Source organism: Dama dama, chromosome 30 (genome assembly GCF_033118175.1).
Source record: "Dama dama isolate Ldn47 chromosome 30, ASM3311817v1, whole genome shotgun sequence".
Classification (NCBI taxonomy): Eukaryota; Metazoa; Chordata; class Mammalia; order Artiodactyla; family Cervidae; genus Dama; species Dama dama.
This window is the reverse complement of record NC_083710.1, coordinates 34,857,374-34,871,710: the sequence shown is the minus strand read 5'-3', so window position 1 is coordinate 34,871,710 and position 14,337 is coordinate 34,857,374. Positions and strand designations below refer to the sequence as shown.

The window sequence follows — 14,337 nt, the reverse complement described above, 5'->3', positions numbered from 1 at the left end:
CCACATCCCTCACAGCGCCCTTGGCCCCAGGTCCCTCGGGACCTCAAGCGTGGGAGCCCCGGCCCCGCGCGGCTCCCTCTCGGCGCCCCGCGCCCTCCTTCCTTCCTTCGCCCGGACGGACGCACTTCCGGCGGATGTTGGGGGGGCAAGCCCGGAAACGGAAGTGAGCGGCGGGGCCGGCTGACCGTCAAGGGGAGAGCTTCTGTACGCTGAGCGAGTCGAAAATGGTGAGTGAGACACCCCCCACCCCCACCGCGGGCGACCCGAGTGGCCGGCGGGCTCGGGTCTGTGGCCGCAGGAGCAGCCCGCCGCCTCCCTGCCCGTCGCGCCGGCGGCGGCGGGAGGAGAAGGCCGGCCTCTCCCGCCATGATCTGTCGAGTCACGGGGTTCAGGGGTACTCGTGGCCGTCTGGGCCAGGCTCCGGCGCTGGTGCCGGGAGCCTAGCCTCGGCTTCCTCCTCTCTTCACCTCCTCTTCTCTCTTCCCACCCCCCAGGTCCCCCAGCCGACCCCGACCTCGGTCCCTTCCTGTAGTCGGCGACGAGCTGGCAAGGGCAAATCCGAAAGTTGCGGCGGTCTTGGTGTGGGGGCACCGCCCGTTAGCCCTCCTCCGAGGGGCGAACCCTTGGGAGTCGTGTCCCCCAAACTCCTCACCCGCCCCCCGACCCTCGGAACCGCCTGGATAAACAAACCCACAACTATGGGTCGGCTTTCCATCACTCTGCTTTTACTTTGCCAACATTTTGGGGAGTTTGTAGCATGCCAGGCGTTGGAGGGGGTAAAATACTTGTTACTCCCCATGTGTTAACGTTGTTAGTGGAGTCCTCCTCCTCCCCCGCCCCTTCTCTTTTTTTCCTCCTCTTAACTTAAAAAAGTTTGATATTTGGGGGAGATGTCCTGAATCGTCATTGCCCCGTGACTCTTAATACCAGTCCAAATCTAGAAAGCTTCTGTTGGTGAATGGGCTTCTCTTGTAGCTCAGTAGGTAGAGAATCTGCCTGCAGTGCAGGAGACCCGGGTTCGATCCCTGGGTCGGGAAGATCCCCTGGAGAAGGGAATGGCAACCCACTCCAGTATCCTTGCCTAGAAAATCAAACGGACACAGGAGCCTGGTGGACTGCAAGTCCATGGGGTTTCGAAGAAGAGTTGGGCGTGGCTGAGCGCCTAACAATTCTGTTGGCCTATACTGCTGAACATAGAAAAGAGGTTTTCTAAACCCTCAGAGGGACTTCCCTGGTGGGCCAGTGGCTAAGACTCTTGGTGTTACCCATGTTGGGGGGCGGGGGTTCTTCCATCCCTGGTTAGGGAACTAGATCCCATATGCTGCAACTAAGAGTTTGCAGGGTGCAACTAAAGATCCCACATGCTGCAACTAAGAGCTGGCACAGCTAAATAAAAATTTAAAAGACACACTGAAATAACTAGTGTTAACTTTTCATAGATTTGCTCCCCTCTGCTACTCTTTCAGAAACATCATGTACTGATCCTGATGTTTTACAGAAGGGAATTGGCAAAGTGATAACGGATAGAACTCAGAGATCACAACCCCCCTTTTCTTTGTGCCTAGAAGAGACTTTTCTTGTGTCACTCTACAATAAAGCAGTCTGGGAGGAAGAGAACTGTGCATGTAGGAAATAACGTTTGGGAAGGTACAGTCATACAACTCTAGTCCTGTAAGGAGTTCAGATACCTGGAAGGATGAGTAGGCAGGGCCAGAGAGGTTCTGTGCCTTCATCACAGGCACCTGTTAGGTTAGTGAGACACTAGATTCCAACTTCTTTTCCTAATTAACCGTGACTTCAGTTCAGGGGAGTTGAAACCTGTTGTGCAGGTTCTTGAGTTCCAGGCTTTGGGCCTTGGACAGTGTTTTTCAGACAAGGCATTGACCAAGCAGTGAAAGATGTTGTTTGTTTTTTGGTTTCTCTCAGCTTTGTTGGAGGAGATTGCATGTCAAGCAGACTTTGCTGTGTAGAACTGGAAAATTTGGAAGAGTCTACAGGCAGCAAGACCCAGTAGAGTGCTTTTAAAGTTATCCAGATGTGAAAGCCTGGACTCGGGTAGTAGATTGGAGAAACCCTGGACAGACTACAGCACCTGACCCTAGTGAAATGCACGAATTGAAGTAAAACAGCAATTTAAAAAGCTAATTTTCCAGAGTAGTTTCTCCTAGAAGAGTATAGACTAAATACCAAACTGCTTGTAGCTTTTTTACATTTTTCTTCAGGATTGCAAGGATGTTGCATTTAGCACCAGATGGTTTAAACTCAGCATCTTGTGTTTTACCTGTTGTAATGTTTGTTACATTTTTATTATGCATATTTATTCTCTCTTCATTAGACTAAGCCCTAGATGCCAGATATGTATCTTCAGCATCTAGTAGAGTACCTGCCACATAGTAGATATAAATATTTGGTAATTAAATTACAGTGTAAATGAGTAGGGTGACAATACACAAGTACCAAATATACTGTGAATCTTAGCTTTTTGTTTCTTTTTATTTAGGCCAGCCTGATTAAGTGTGTTTATTTTTCACAGGTAGCACCCTCTTAAAGGAACCAAACACTTTCTGAGATTCCCTTTTTTTCTTCAGCTTCTGTGACCACTCTCTTCTAGCTCTTCTGTCCATTCTTAATTCCATTTTCCTTGTTCTTTGTCCTTAAGGAATGGTATCCCCCAGGATTCTGTCCTCAACTTTTTTCATTCTGTGCTCATCATTCCAACGTAAAGGAGGGATGTTCCCAGTAAAAGTAAATCTGATCATGATCAGGTGCTCAATTTCAGAACAAAATCTGAATTTCTTTGCATATTTAAGCCTTTTCATTTTTTCTTTTTGCCAGCCTTTCTTTCTGCCGTACTCAGACATATAGTTAGCTGATCATCTCAAACTACTTGTGGCTTGTTCATTTATATTTTTGTACCTTTACCCATGTTCTTTTTTTCCTGGAATGCCTTTCAGTCTGAGAGCACTCAGCTATCCGGAATCCTTCCTGCCCCAAATTCCAGATTATTCACTGAACTTTGTGCAACCCTCTACGTGATGCTGAGGCTCATAGTAATGGCCTAGACTGTAGTCTCTTAGAGGGCAGAGACCTTATCTTTTCTCTGATGCTTAAACAGTATTTTTACATAGAGGTTCAGTGTGAGTTAACATTTTTTTAATATATAATAGTGTTTTTATTTGTGTTGTAGAATGCCAGAGGACTTGGATCTCAGCTAAAGGACAGTATTCCAGTTACTGAGCTGTCAGCAAGTGGACCTTTTGAAAGTCATGATCTTCTTCGAAAAGGGTATGTAGGGGAGTTGTGACTTTGTTATAATATGTGAATTATTTTTCACAATATTGTTTAGATCTTTGACAAGCCATAAATATGTATTTAGTTGATAAGATAGCAATAGTATACTTTAGACTAGAGGGAGGGAGGAGAGGAAGCTTGGATGTTTCTGTAGTGGAAGAAGCATCTTACCAGAGTACCAGGTTCTCAAGAAAGTATGTACTCCTAGGAGAGATTACCTGGCAGCACAATTTGGTGGGATTCTTCTTTTTGTTCCTGATAACTTAGAAAGCCCTTTGTTCTTCACCTTATTAACTAAGATAAATTGGGAGTAATTCACTTTTCTTCGGGAGATACTAAAGAGCAGTAAAGAGCATGGGCTCTAGGTTTTGGTTATGACTCTGCTATTTACTAGATGTATGCCTGTGGGCAGATTACCTAACTGTTCTGTGTCTCAGTGTCCTCACCTGGGAAACAAGGCTAGTAATGGCGTCTGTCTTATTTTGAAGAATAAATGAGCTAATCCCTGGAAAATACTTAGACCAATATGTGACATTAGTAAGCATTAAGTAAGTCTTAGCTGCTCTTGTTTTACATTTCTAGTTATAGCACAGTTATACCCCTGCCCTTGATTTCTTTTATGTTTTTATATGTTTAGGTCTCATTTTCTAATAGTGGTCCTTTTTCTTGGCAGTTGGTTTTTTCTGTTTAGTCAAATATCCTCCCCACTGTGTACATACTGTGCTTTGAATTTTATGTTTACTTAGAAGGTATTTAGTCATAGAATGTCATTCTAATATTGGTCTCTGGAAGCAGACATAATGCCTCATTGTCTTTCCATTTTGTAGTGAAAGATGCAGTATATTGCCTTCGGAATTGGAGATATAATTTGATTTATAGTGTAATCAAATTCACAAGCTAACCAGTAACTAAGTCCTGATGATTTGGTTTTGGTCCGTTCCCCCCACCCCTGCTACACAGACACGAAATGCTCCTTTTTCTTCTCAGATTGTAAGATTACCATGAGCAGGACCATTTTCAAATTCCACTTAAGGGTAATGCTTTGTACAAAGACAGTATTGATAAATACTGATGTTACAGGATTTCTGAGGTTTCTTTCAGCTCTTAAATCCTGGCTTGGAGAATAAGATGGTGATGTTTATATAGAGAGAGTGATAGAGACCGGTGGCCTGGTTCTAGCTATGTATCACCTAATACAGTACTTGTATATAGTAGGTAGTTGGTAAATCTCAAACATGTTTTTCAGTGTGTGTTTATCAAAAATATATTAACTATTGAATATGCATTAGCTGTGAACAGGAGAGATGTAGATATTTTATATAATAAAAGAATCACATCATCAGAGTTAATAGTATACACACTATTGAGTTTCTTCCAGATATAGAGCATCACTTAGCACCATTTTTTGGAGGGTTCTCTCCAGTTTATTGAATTCTTGACCTCCAGGATCTATAGTAGATATATTTACAACAATATATAGAATACTTGATTTTTTCCCTCTTAGTGTAGTTCTGTGAATTATATATGTTTTAATTCCCACAATTAACCACCACAGTCAGCATATAGAATAGTTGGTTCATCCCCTTCAAGCTCCCTGTGCCATTTCATTGTATGACAGCACTGATAGATAATTTTGAGCTCTAGGTATTGAGTGATCTGTAACCTCCCTCTTAAATGTTTATTTTCAGTTTTTCTTGTGTGAAAAATGAACTTCTGCCCAGTCATCCTCTTGAATTATCAGAAAAAAATGTAAGTATGTTACCTGTGGTTTTATTTTTACCCTCTAGTAGAAAAACGCTGTTAGTAATACATGATTAAGACAATTCTGGCATTGAGCATTTGAGTATGAAGAACATGAAACCTTGTTTTCAGTATTCTTATGGAATAGGCTTTGGTTCACTAAAGCTTCCTTTCTACACCTTTTTGTCTTTTTTATGGACATTTCTAGAGGTTGGTCCACCTCTCCATTCCTGTCATAACATTTCCTCACTTGGTGATCTTTTTTTTTTCTTTTATATTTTCTCCCTGCCATTTTTGCTGTTGATCTCCAAGCCCATCCCTCCCGCCTTGGATCTTTTTTTCAAGCCCTTCATCTCCAAGTTACTGCTAGGCACAGGATGTACACAGATCGGTATGACATCATCCCCATCCTTTAGGGGCTGAAAAGTTAATGGGACGATAAGCAGTGGATTGGGACTGGCTGAAGCACTATAGAGGACCACGGATGGAGCAGCCAACCCATGGAAGGCTTTCTAGAAGAGGGGACACTTGAACAGTTTTAGACCTGTATTAATCAGATAGATAGGTGGAGAAAGTCACTCCCAGAGGGGGTAGGACATGTACAGATGTCCTGAAGACCACCTAGAGGGTTCTGTGTATGTATGTGTCACATGGACGTCAGTGCTCACTGTTTTGAAAGCAGAATGTCACATTTAAAATTATGTGTTTAAAAAAAAAAAAAATTATGTGTTGTCTTCGTAGTACCAGCTCAACCAAGATAAGATGAACTTCTCCACACTGAGAAACATCCAGGGTCTTTTTGCACCACTAAAACTGCAGATGGAATTCAAGGCAGTGCAGCAGGTGGGTTTCTGGCTGTCAGTTTGCATGCCTCCCATCTGTGTGCTGAATTGATTGGGAGGAGTCTTCTCTCTGGTAAAAGCTGTACAAACCTCACCTTCTCTTCTTCCCTGCAGCCTCTCCTACTTTCCCCCTGTTAGGATATGACCTCCATTCCTACTTCACAGAGAAAAACAGCTTTGAAATGGGAAACACCTTCGATTAGAGACTCAGTGTCTGGATATTTACAGGCATCCACTTTTATATTTCTCTCCTTTTGGGGAGTTACTTTGAATTTATGGTGCCTCTAGGAATATCCAAGTGGAGGTGTCTAGTGGGCAGGTTGTATATTGCTGAGTACACATGTTGCTCAGAAAGAAAATGTCCTTCCAGGTGTTTAAGAACTGTCCCCCATCTATGCTCTAGATTCTCTCATATCACACTGCATTGATTCCAGTGACTGCTGGATAGCTAACAAAGAAGAGAAAAATGGAAAATTTGGTTTGGCTGCATTAAAGTTTGTTGAGTATGTGCCAGTGACTGCCATTCTTTATAGCACACTGCTGCAGGTGTGAGGGAAAGGTGCTACTGGCCTATGTCACAGGTACTGAACCAGGGTGAGACAGGTCAGGTAACTAGGCAAGGCCGTAGGATTGGTGAGTACTGAAAGCAGTGTTTGAACCCAGAGGTTGAACCTCTGACTCTCTAGCCCATGCTTTCTGCATTGTACTTAGGTACTGGTCTGCAGTATAAGTGAAAGTCGCTCAGTCGTGTCTGACTCTTTGTGACCCCATGGACTATACAGACCATGGAATTCTCCAGGCCAGAATATTGGAGTGGGTAGCCTTTCCCTTCTCCAGGGGATCTTCCCAACCCAGGGATCAAACCCAGGTCTCCTGCATTACAGGCGGATTCTTTACCAGCTGAGCCACAAGGGAACCCCAGTCTGCAGTATATGTATTTAATAATTGGAAAATGTAGATAGCACTAGTTCAGAATGGCATTGTAGTTTTTAAAAGCCCACAGATGACTTTGATCTTCATCTCAAGTTATCACTACTGTTTTAAAGGGTCATGACTTGTATTTGTGCTATGAGCACAGAACAACATACAAAATAAATGATCAGTTTATTAAGTGAAGAAATGCTCTCAGTGCATTTCTTCAGAATTTCTTCAGGAATTTGATTGTCGCATGTTTTTTAGAAACAAAACATGATGTTAGACTCGATGATTTTGTGTTTCATCACATGGTATGCCTTGGTTTTCCTGGACAGATGCAAAGCCCCCAAATAATGTGTGGACCTGATGGGATTATTAGGTATTAGTAAAAGCTTTCAATTTCAGTGTCTATATTTTGAATAAGGTTATGAAGAATTAAAAATTTGGGTCTAAAATATGGACTTACCATTCCTCCCTTCCCCCCCCCCCCCGTTAAATTGATATTTTATTTAGTTTGAATTTTGCAAATTATGAAGACACTGAAATGTGATCATGTATGTTTTTTTCTCTTTACTATTTCTAAGTTTGCTCTTTTATACTTTTCCTAAAGGTTCAGCGTCTTCCATTTCTTCCAAGCTCAAACCTTTCACTGGATATTTTGAGGGGTAATGATGAGACTATTGGATTTGAAGATATTCTTAATGGTAAGTGTCATTCCACACCTTTTTCTGGAGCCCCAGAAATATACAAGGCAACAACAGCAAACGAAACCTACAGTGTCTTTGTCATCATGTAGCTTGTAGTTGATTAAATTCACTTGTGTTTATTCACTGAAATAAGATAAAATTTAATGATAATAACTGTTCTTTAACTGGTTTTAAAAGTGAAAGATGTCTATGGAGTTCTGAGATTATAGTCATTTCAGTCAACCATTGACAGTCATTGATTTCATGTCCTGAGGATAAAGTCTGATGTGTGACTACAGTATGGTATTCTTAGGGCAGCTTAAACAAGGATTGTTGTTGCAGTATTCAGAACATTTGTGGGATATGACTAGCTTTAAAAACATCTAGAAAAAAATAAAAGTTTTCTTCAGAAATACCCTCCTTGTCCTCCTTGATGTGTTTCTGTAAATGGCGAATACTAATGAAGAAAAAAATTTTAACAAGTTTCTCTGGATGATTGTATGATGTTTGAGGTCAATGACTTTTAATTGAGATCATGTAGCATCCTGTTTTTTTCTGGTTCTGAGGAAAGAGAGCAAATACAGTTCTGTCCAGTATGGCCTGTGCTCATTCTCCAGCAGTTCAGGAGAAACAGAAAAACGAAGCAGGATTAAATTATACTAGTTTTGCTTGGCTGCCGATGTTTGGTAAGGAAGTGCTCTGGACATAGCAGAAGTCTCATGAGCCTCTTCTGTGAGGACACTTTTTGAGTGCAGGAAACCTCGGATGTCTAAGCTTTTACATTTAGACCTCATTTAAAACAAGTAAGGTGAACAGCTAGGCCTTGCCTTAGCTGTTTCTTCTGCTTAGAATACTTTCCCCTCACTTCTCAAGTCCCAGTTTAAATGCCACCCCTTCACAGAGGCCTTCCTTGACTGCTCAGTCTAACGTGTCCCCAGTCACCCTGTCACCTTACTTTAATTCTTTGCATATCACTCTTCTGGTGTTTTCTTGTTTCTTATTTGTTTTCCCAACTTAAATACAGGCCCCAGGAGAGCCAGGGACTTTGTCTTGTTCACTCTTGTGTCCCCAGGACCTCTTAAGGTGCCTGGTTCGTGCTGAGTGAGGAAAGCTCTGGCTCACCACATTCTCCTCATCACCTTTGATACAGAAGGAATTTTAAAGTCTACAGTGAGGAAGTACTGTGTTAATCTAAGTGCAACATGAAGACTATTAAGCTGGGATGAAAATCCGTACATTTTTTTGAAGTGTTGGAGGTGATGAAGGTTTTGCTTACTTGCTCATCAGGGAAGTGCTTGGCCCATGAGAATCTGCATGCTATATTATAAGGAAGGGAAGAGATTATGAGATTTTTTTCCTAATGCTGAATGTGGCCTTCCGTTCACTCCCTTCCTGTCACTTGAAGATGAGGAAACGGAGACTGATCAACGTGTCTCTTCCCGCCTGGGAGGACCCTCCATGGGCTGGGGCCTTGCTCATCAGCATAGGGTGTGCAGTCTTCTCGGGCAAGTGTTTTATTAAATCAAAAGGCTTAGAGAAGCAGAGTTTCAAGGAAAGTTGGCATTATGTAAATGAGGATATTCTTTGTTTAAAAATCGAGAACGTTATAGCCAAGACTCACGTCTGCCATGATTAATTACCCCCAACCCATCTCCCTCCTTCCCTCCCTATTTGGCTGCTGCTTTTAGTTAGTGGGTGTCCTTCCAGACTTTTCACATAAAATCAGAAGATATTTGGCATTGCTTAGTATTTATCTTTTAACACAGTTGGTTTCGTACTGTGTGTATCTTACAGGAGGTATGCCGCATCAGTACCTGTGTTGAGGGATGCATACTTTTCTCTCATTAACATGAAGCACTGCTGTAGCAGACACCTTTGTTCTTTGTATTCCTGTATAAACATACTTATTGGGTTTTGGATGCCCGTTGTATACATAGTCCTCTACTCTGTTAATAATTGTAGCAAACTCTTGTATATGTAACCATTTATTAATAATTATAACAGTTATCAGCTGTTGTTGAGGCTACTATGTTGTGTGACAAGTGGCCAGAGTCAGGATTCCTAAACTGATAATGACACAGTCATCTCCAGTCTCAGGAGGTCCAGTGAGGAAATATCTAAATTGATTTGTTATTCTTGATAATCATTATTTTAATGATTATTTATTTTAATAAGCTGATTTTACAGTTTAATTCATTGGGTATCCTCTTTGGAGGAGTAAAAAAGAAAACGTTTTGTTTATAGGAAACTTACTGTTGGTATTCATTTTTAGAATTCTTAGGTGCATTATCACAGTTAAAGTAAGACTTTTGTCTGACTCATCAATACAGACAAGAGAGAAGATTCCTAAGGTTTTTTTAGTCTAGGATTCTGGTTTGTGTATATATGTGTTTACAACATAGCACAGAATGATAGAGATGAAATTGTAAATTACATTAAGGATTGCTTAATCTCTTAGCGATTGTTCCTAGACTCAACTTGGAAGCCACTGGAAAATTTAAGAAGTTTGAAACATGAGAACTTTTTCAATCTGTATTTTCTTTTAAAATCAACTGAATTGAGATATAGTTGACATACAATGGAATGCATCCATTTTACAGTGTCCAGTCTGAATTCTAGTAAACATGTGCAGCTGTGAAACTGTCTCCTCAGTCAAGATATAAAATGTTTTCATCATCCCCCAAAAGTTTCCTTGGTCCATTTGCAGTCAGCTCCCCCACCCTTGGCCCCAGGCAGCCAGCGGTATATTTTCTGTCACTTTATATTTGCTTTGCCTAATTTAAATTTTCATGTGAGTAGAAGCAGAGAATTTATCTTTTTTTGAGAACCTTTTACATGTTTATATTTGTTTCTTTTCAGACCCATCACAAAGTGAACTAATGGGAGAACCACATTTGATGGTTGAACATAAACTTGGCTTGCTGTAATGCCGTGTGCTGTTCATGGAAGTAGAGGGACTGCGTCTTGTTTATAGTTGTCTTTTTCCTATAATTTGATGTGCGCAACATTAAAAGTACTAACACGTGAGAATTGTTGCCTAAATATCTGTGATCATTTGAAATTACTTGGGTCATTGTTCTATGTGATAATTGAAAACACTCAAGGGAGTTGGTTTTAAAACTTATTTATATGAAAGCACCAGCTTTCTAGAGAAGGTCTTTAAAAAAAAGTTACTAATTAATACTATAAAACTATGCACAGGTTCCAAATCAGCCTATTTTCTAGTTATTCCATAAATTTAATTTTGAGTAGTTTTGAGCCTGCAACCTTTATAGTAGCATCTTTCAGAATAAACATCTATAATCGATTTCAGTGGCAACATTTCAAAGTAAGGACAGAACAAGACTTAGATTTTACTTTGTTTCAGTATAGTCCATTAATGCTCATAAGAATAACACTTGCTTTGTTGATGCTACTTTAGAATTACAGCTATATTCTTTGATTCTTTCAGGTTTTTTATTTTGGTCTTATCTTTAAAGTGAAAACTTAAACAACCAGGAGATGTCAGTTTTAAACTCTAGTACTGCATAGACTTATGTATTACAAGATGCTTAAATTTAAAAACATAGAACATTCATGTACATACACATGCTATCCATGAACAAATTCCATAATAGTTTGTTTAAAAATAAACCTTCCCTATAGTGGTTTGTTCTTAATAAGTGGTTTGTTCTTTATGAACCTAGTTTACAGAAATTAAAGATTATCTGTTTCTCAGGAACATTTTTATTGTGTGAGTCACTGATTTATGACTAAAGGCAGTGTTCCCCTCCACTCTGGGAGGTGGGGGCTGGTCATTGAACAACATCTGTGGAAGGTTTGGGTTGTACCACTTGGGGGAAGGGTTTCCAGCTGGCATCTGGTGCTTGGAGGCCAGGGATACTACTGAATATTGTAGAGTAAAAACTGCTCCTGACTGTCGAGATCAAGTGTAAAACTGTTTGCCAGCACAGTCTTTGCCATCCCACTTTACACTTAAATTATGAGAAAATATAGAAATAATGAAGGTTCACTTGTTTCTAAATGTGTTCTCTCTCAGCTAATTGTTAACAAAAGTTGGAGATTTTTGTACTTTAGTTGAAGAATCCTAGATACCTTTCCTGACCAGTAGAGGGTACTATGAAATTAATGAACACAGTCTAAATGGTGAAGCTGATGTTTTAAACACAGAAATGGACGTGATTAGTGCCTATTGTCTGAAGGTCTTTTTGCTTCCTCCCCGCTGCCCCCCACCCCTTTCCTCTTTAACCTTCTTTGTGTTCATGCCAATGATCCTCATCCCTGGGTGTGTGTAAAATCACCTGGAAGTTTTAGGGGAAAGTGTTTGTATCAGTCTGAGTCTCAGTCCCAGTAGGACAGGTCTGAGGTGGATCCCAGGAAGTCTGCTTACTTTTGAAAAGCTCTCTGATTTATATGCTTGCTTTCCTTTCTTTGCTTGTTTTTGCCTTTATATTAATGACATTTGTCAGCACTAGTTAATTCTTCTGCTGTACCTCAGTGCTGAAGTAATTGCTACTATTTCTTAGTCTCTGCAGTCCATAGTTTTTACCTGGAGTTGGGATAATTTGGGTTCCTTCATAAGAGCAAAGTGCAGGTTCCTCTGAGTTAACTTTGTTTAGGTGTCAGGCTCTTCAGTTAGGCTTTTTTTTTTTCCCAGATGCTGTGATTTTTCTTAAAGAATCAGTTTAGTATTTGAGGAGTCAGAGTTACTTCACAGGTTGCTGCCTGATTAAAATTAATTTTATTAACACTAAAATGATAAAATTCATAATAAAAGATATAAACATACTTAATGAGACTAGAATGTAGTTCTGTGTTATGTTTTAAAATATATGTGAATAAAGGAACTTGGGGGGTTTACTGTCTCAAAGTTTTGGGTGGATTGGCAAACAGTTGAGCTGTGTTTGGCACATTGCAGGGTGACTCTTCCAGTGAACACACCTCTTCACACCTATCCTTGTACAAAATATGTATGACAGGCTGATCACTTTTTATCAGTGTTTCTTTTTGCACTGGGTATAATCCATCTTTCACGAGTAGACATAAATATAACCAGTGCTTTCATGCATTTTGTCATTACTTGGAATGTAGACATTGCAAGAATGTAGAAGACAGCCTGAACAAGTAGATTACTTTCGAAACAGACAATATAGTGTATAATCTTTTACTGGAATCTGCAATTGGGTGAATCTAAGTTTAACAAAGCTATGACTTGTTCTAATAAAGCAAAACCAAAACTGTGATACTTCATTGAACTTATTTAGCTCATGATTTCAGAATGAAATTCAGGTTCCTTCATGTACCATAAATCCTTAATTAAGAACCTGTACTTTGGTTTGGGAGGTAACCAAGATGGCAGAGTACAGAGACCCTGAATGTACTTCCCATGGACATGCCAGAATTACAACTGTTTACAGAGCAAGTATCTATGAAAACAACCTGAAGAATAACAGAAAAGATTTCCCACAAGTAAAAACATGAGGCATGAGTCAGGTAGGAGGGACAGATACAATAGAGTCAGGACCTACACCCAGAGGTTGGTGAGGAAATGGGAGAAACATCACAATTATAGAGATCCTCCCCATGGAGTGAGGAGTATGCACCCACCAGACCTTCCAGCATGTGGCACCCACACCAGGAAAACAAGCCCCCAGAACATCTGGCTTTGAAAACCAGTGGGGCTTATGTTCAGAAGAGCCAGAGGGCTATAGGAAACAGACTTTTCTCTTACAGGGTATATACAACCCAGTGTAGATGTCAATTTGAAAGGACTCTGGTCAGGCCTGCTTGCTGATCTTGGATCCGGGGAGGCAGGAGGCAGCTGGGACTCCCCCTGGGCATGGAGATGCTGGCACTTTGGAGAACTTGCTCTGTCATGATACACCAGCATTGGCAGCCACCATTTGGAATTCTCACAGCCTGTTAGTGCCAGGGGCCTGACCCCATCTACCAGTGGGCCAGCAGCAACCCTGCGCCCACCTGGGTCAAACATCCAACGACGTGGTAGGCCTACCCTGCCTTTCAGCAGGTACAACTCATTGAACAAGGCACAGCCTCGAAACCAAACGGGCCAGGGGCCAGCCCCACCTGCCAGCACACCTAGAGTAGTCAGTCTTGCCACAAGAGAAGGGTGCACACAGCCCACATAGGGACAACCTGGAGCACAGAGCTCTGTGGCCAGAAGGAAGTGTGCTGGGCCCACAGGACATCAGCAACATAGGTTCACCTCCAAGATTAGGAAAGGAGCTGACTGATCCAACAGAAATAAACACAGAATTGGACAAAATGAGACACAGCAATGTGCTCCAAATGAAGGAATGAGACATAACTTTAGAAAAAGAACAAAATGAAGTGGACGTATGCAATCTCCCTGATACAGAGTTTTCAGGGTAATGACCTTAAAGATACAGACTGGGGAGAAGAACTGATAAGCATAGTGAGATTTTCAGCGAAGCATTAGAAAATATAAAGAAGAACGAGACAGAGCTGAAGAAAACAGTAACAAAAAATACTCTAGAAGGAATCATCAGTAGATTAGATGATACAAAGGAATAGATCAGAGATCTGGAAGGCAGAGCAGTGGAAATAACCAAAAACTGAACAGAGTTTTTTAAAAATCGATGACAGTTTAACGAGACCTCTGAGGCAATATCAAACATGCTAACATTTGCATTACAGTGGTACCAGGAGAAAAGAGAGAACTTATTTGCCGGGAGCCAGCACACGAGATCCCACCTATGACAAGATCATGAAGAGAAGACCTGACAAGCAAGGCAGATCAGGACTTCAGGGATTTCGAAAAGCTACCTCGGCGCTCCCCTTAAAGATGATATCTGTCTTTCTGATGCTTGCTGTGTTTTTGC

At 41.1% G+C, this 14,337-nt stretch overlaps 1 protein-coding gene across 1 annotated transcript; it reads left to right on the top strand.

The window, feature by feature from the left end:
- The first annotated feature begins 101 nt into the window (after positions 1-101).
- POMP (proteasome maturation protein) lies at positions 102-11,486 on the top strand. The gene is made up of 6 exons (XM_061133875.1): positions 102-227; positions 3,188-3,285; positions 4,980-5,040; positions 5,773-5,874; positions 7,399-7,492; positions 10,334-11,486. The coding sequence occupies exons 1-6, from the start codon at positions 225-227 to the stop codon at positions 10,399-10,401; spliced, it is 426 nt and encodes a 141-aa protein (XP_060989858.1). The 5' UTR covers positions 102-224; the 3' UTR covers positions 10,402-11,486.
- The last annotated feature ends 2,851 nt before the right edge of the window (positions 11,487-14,337 follow it).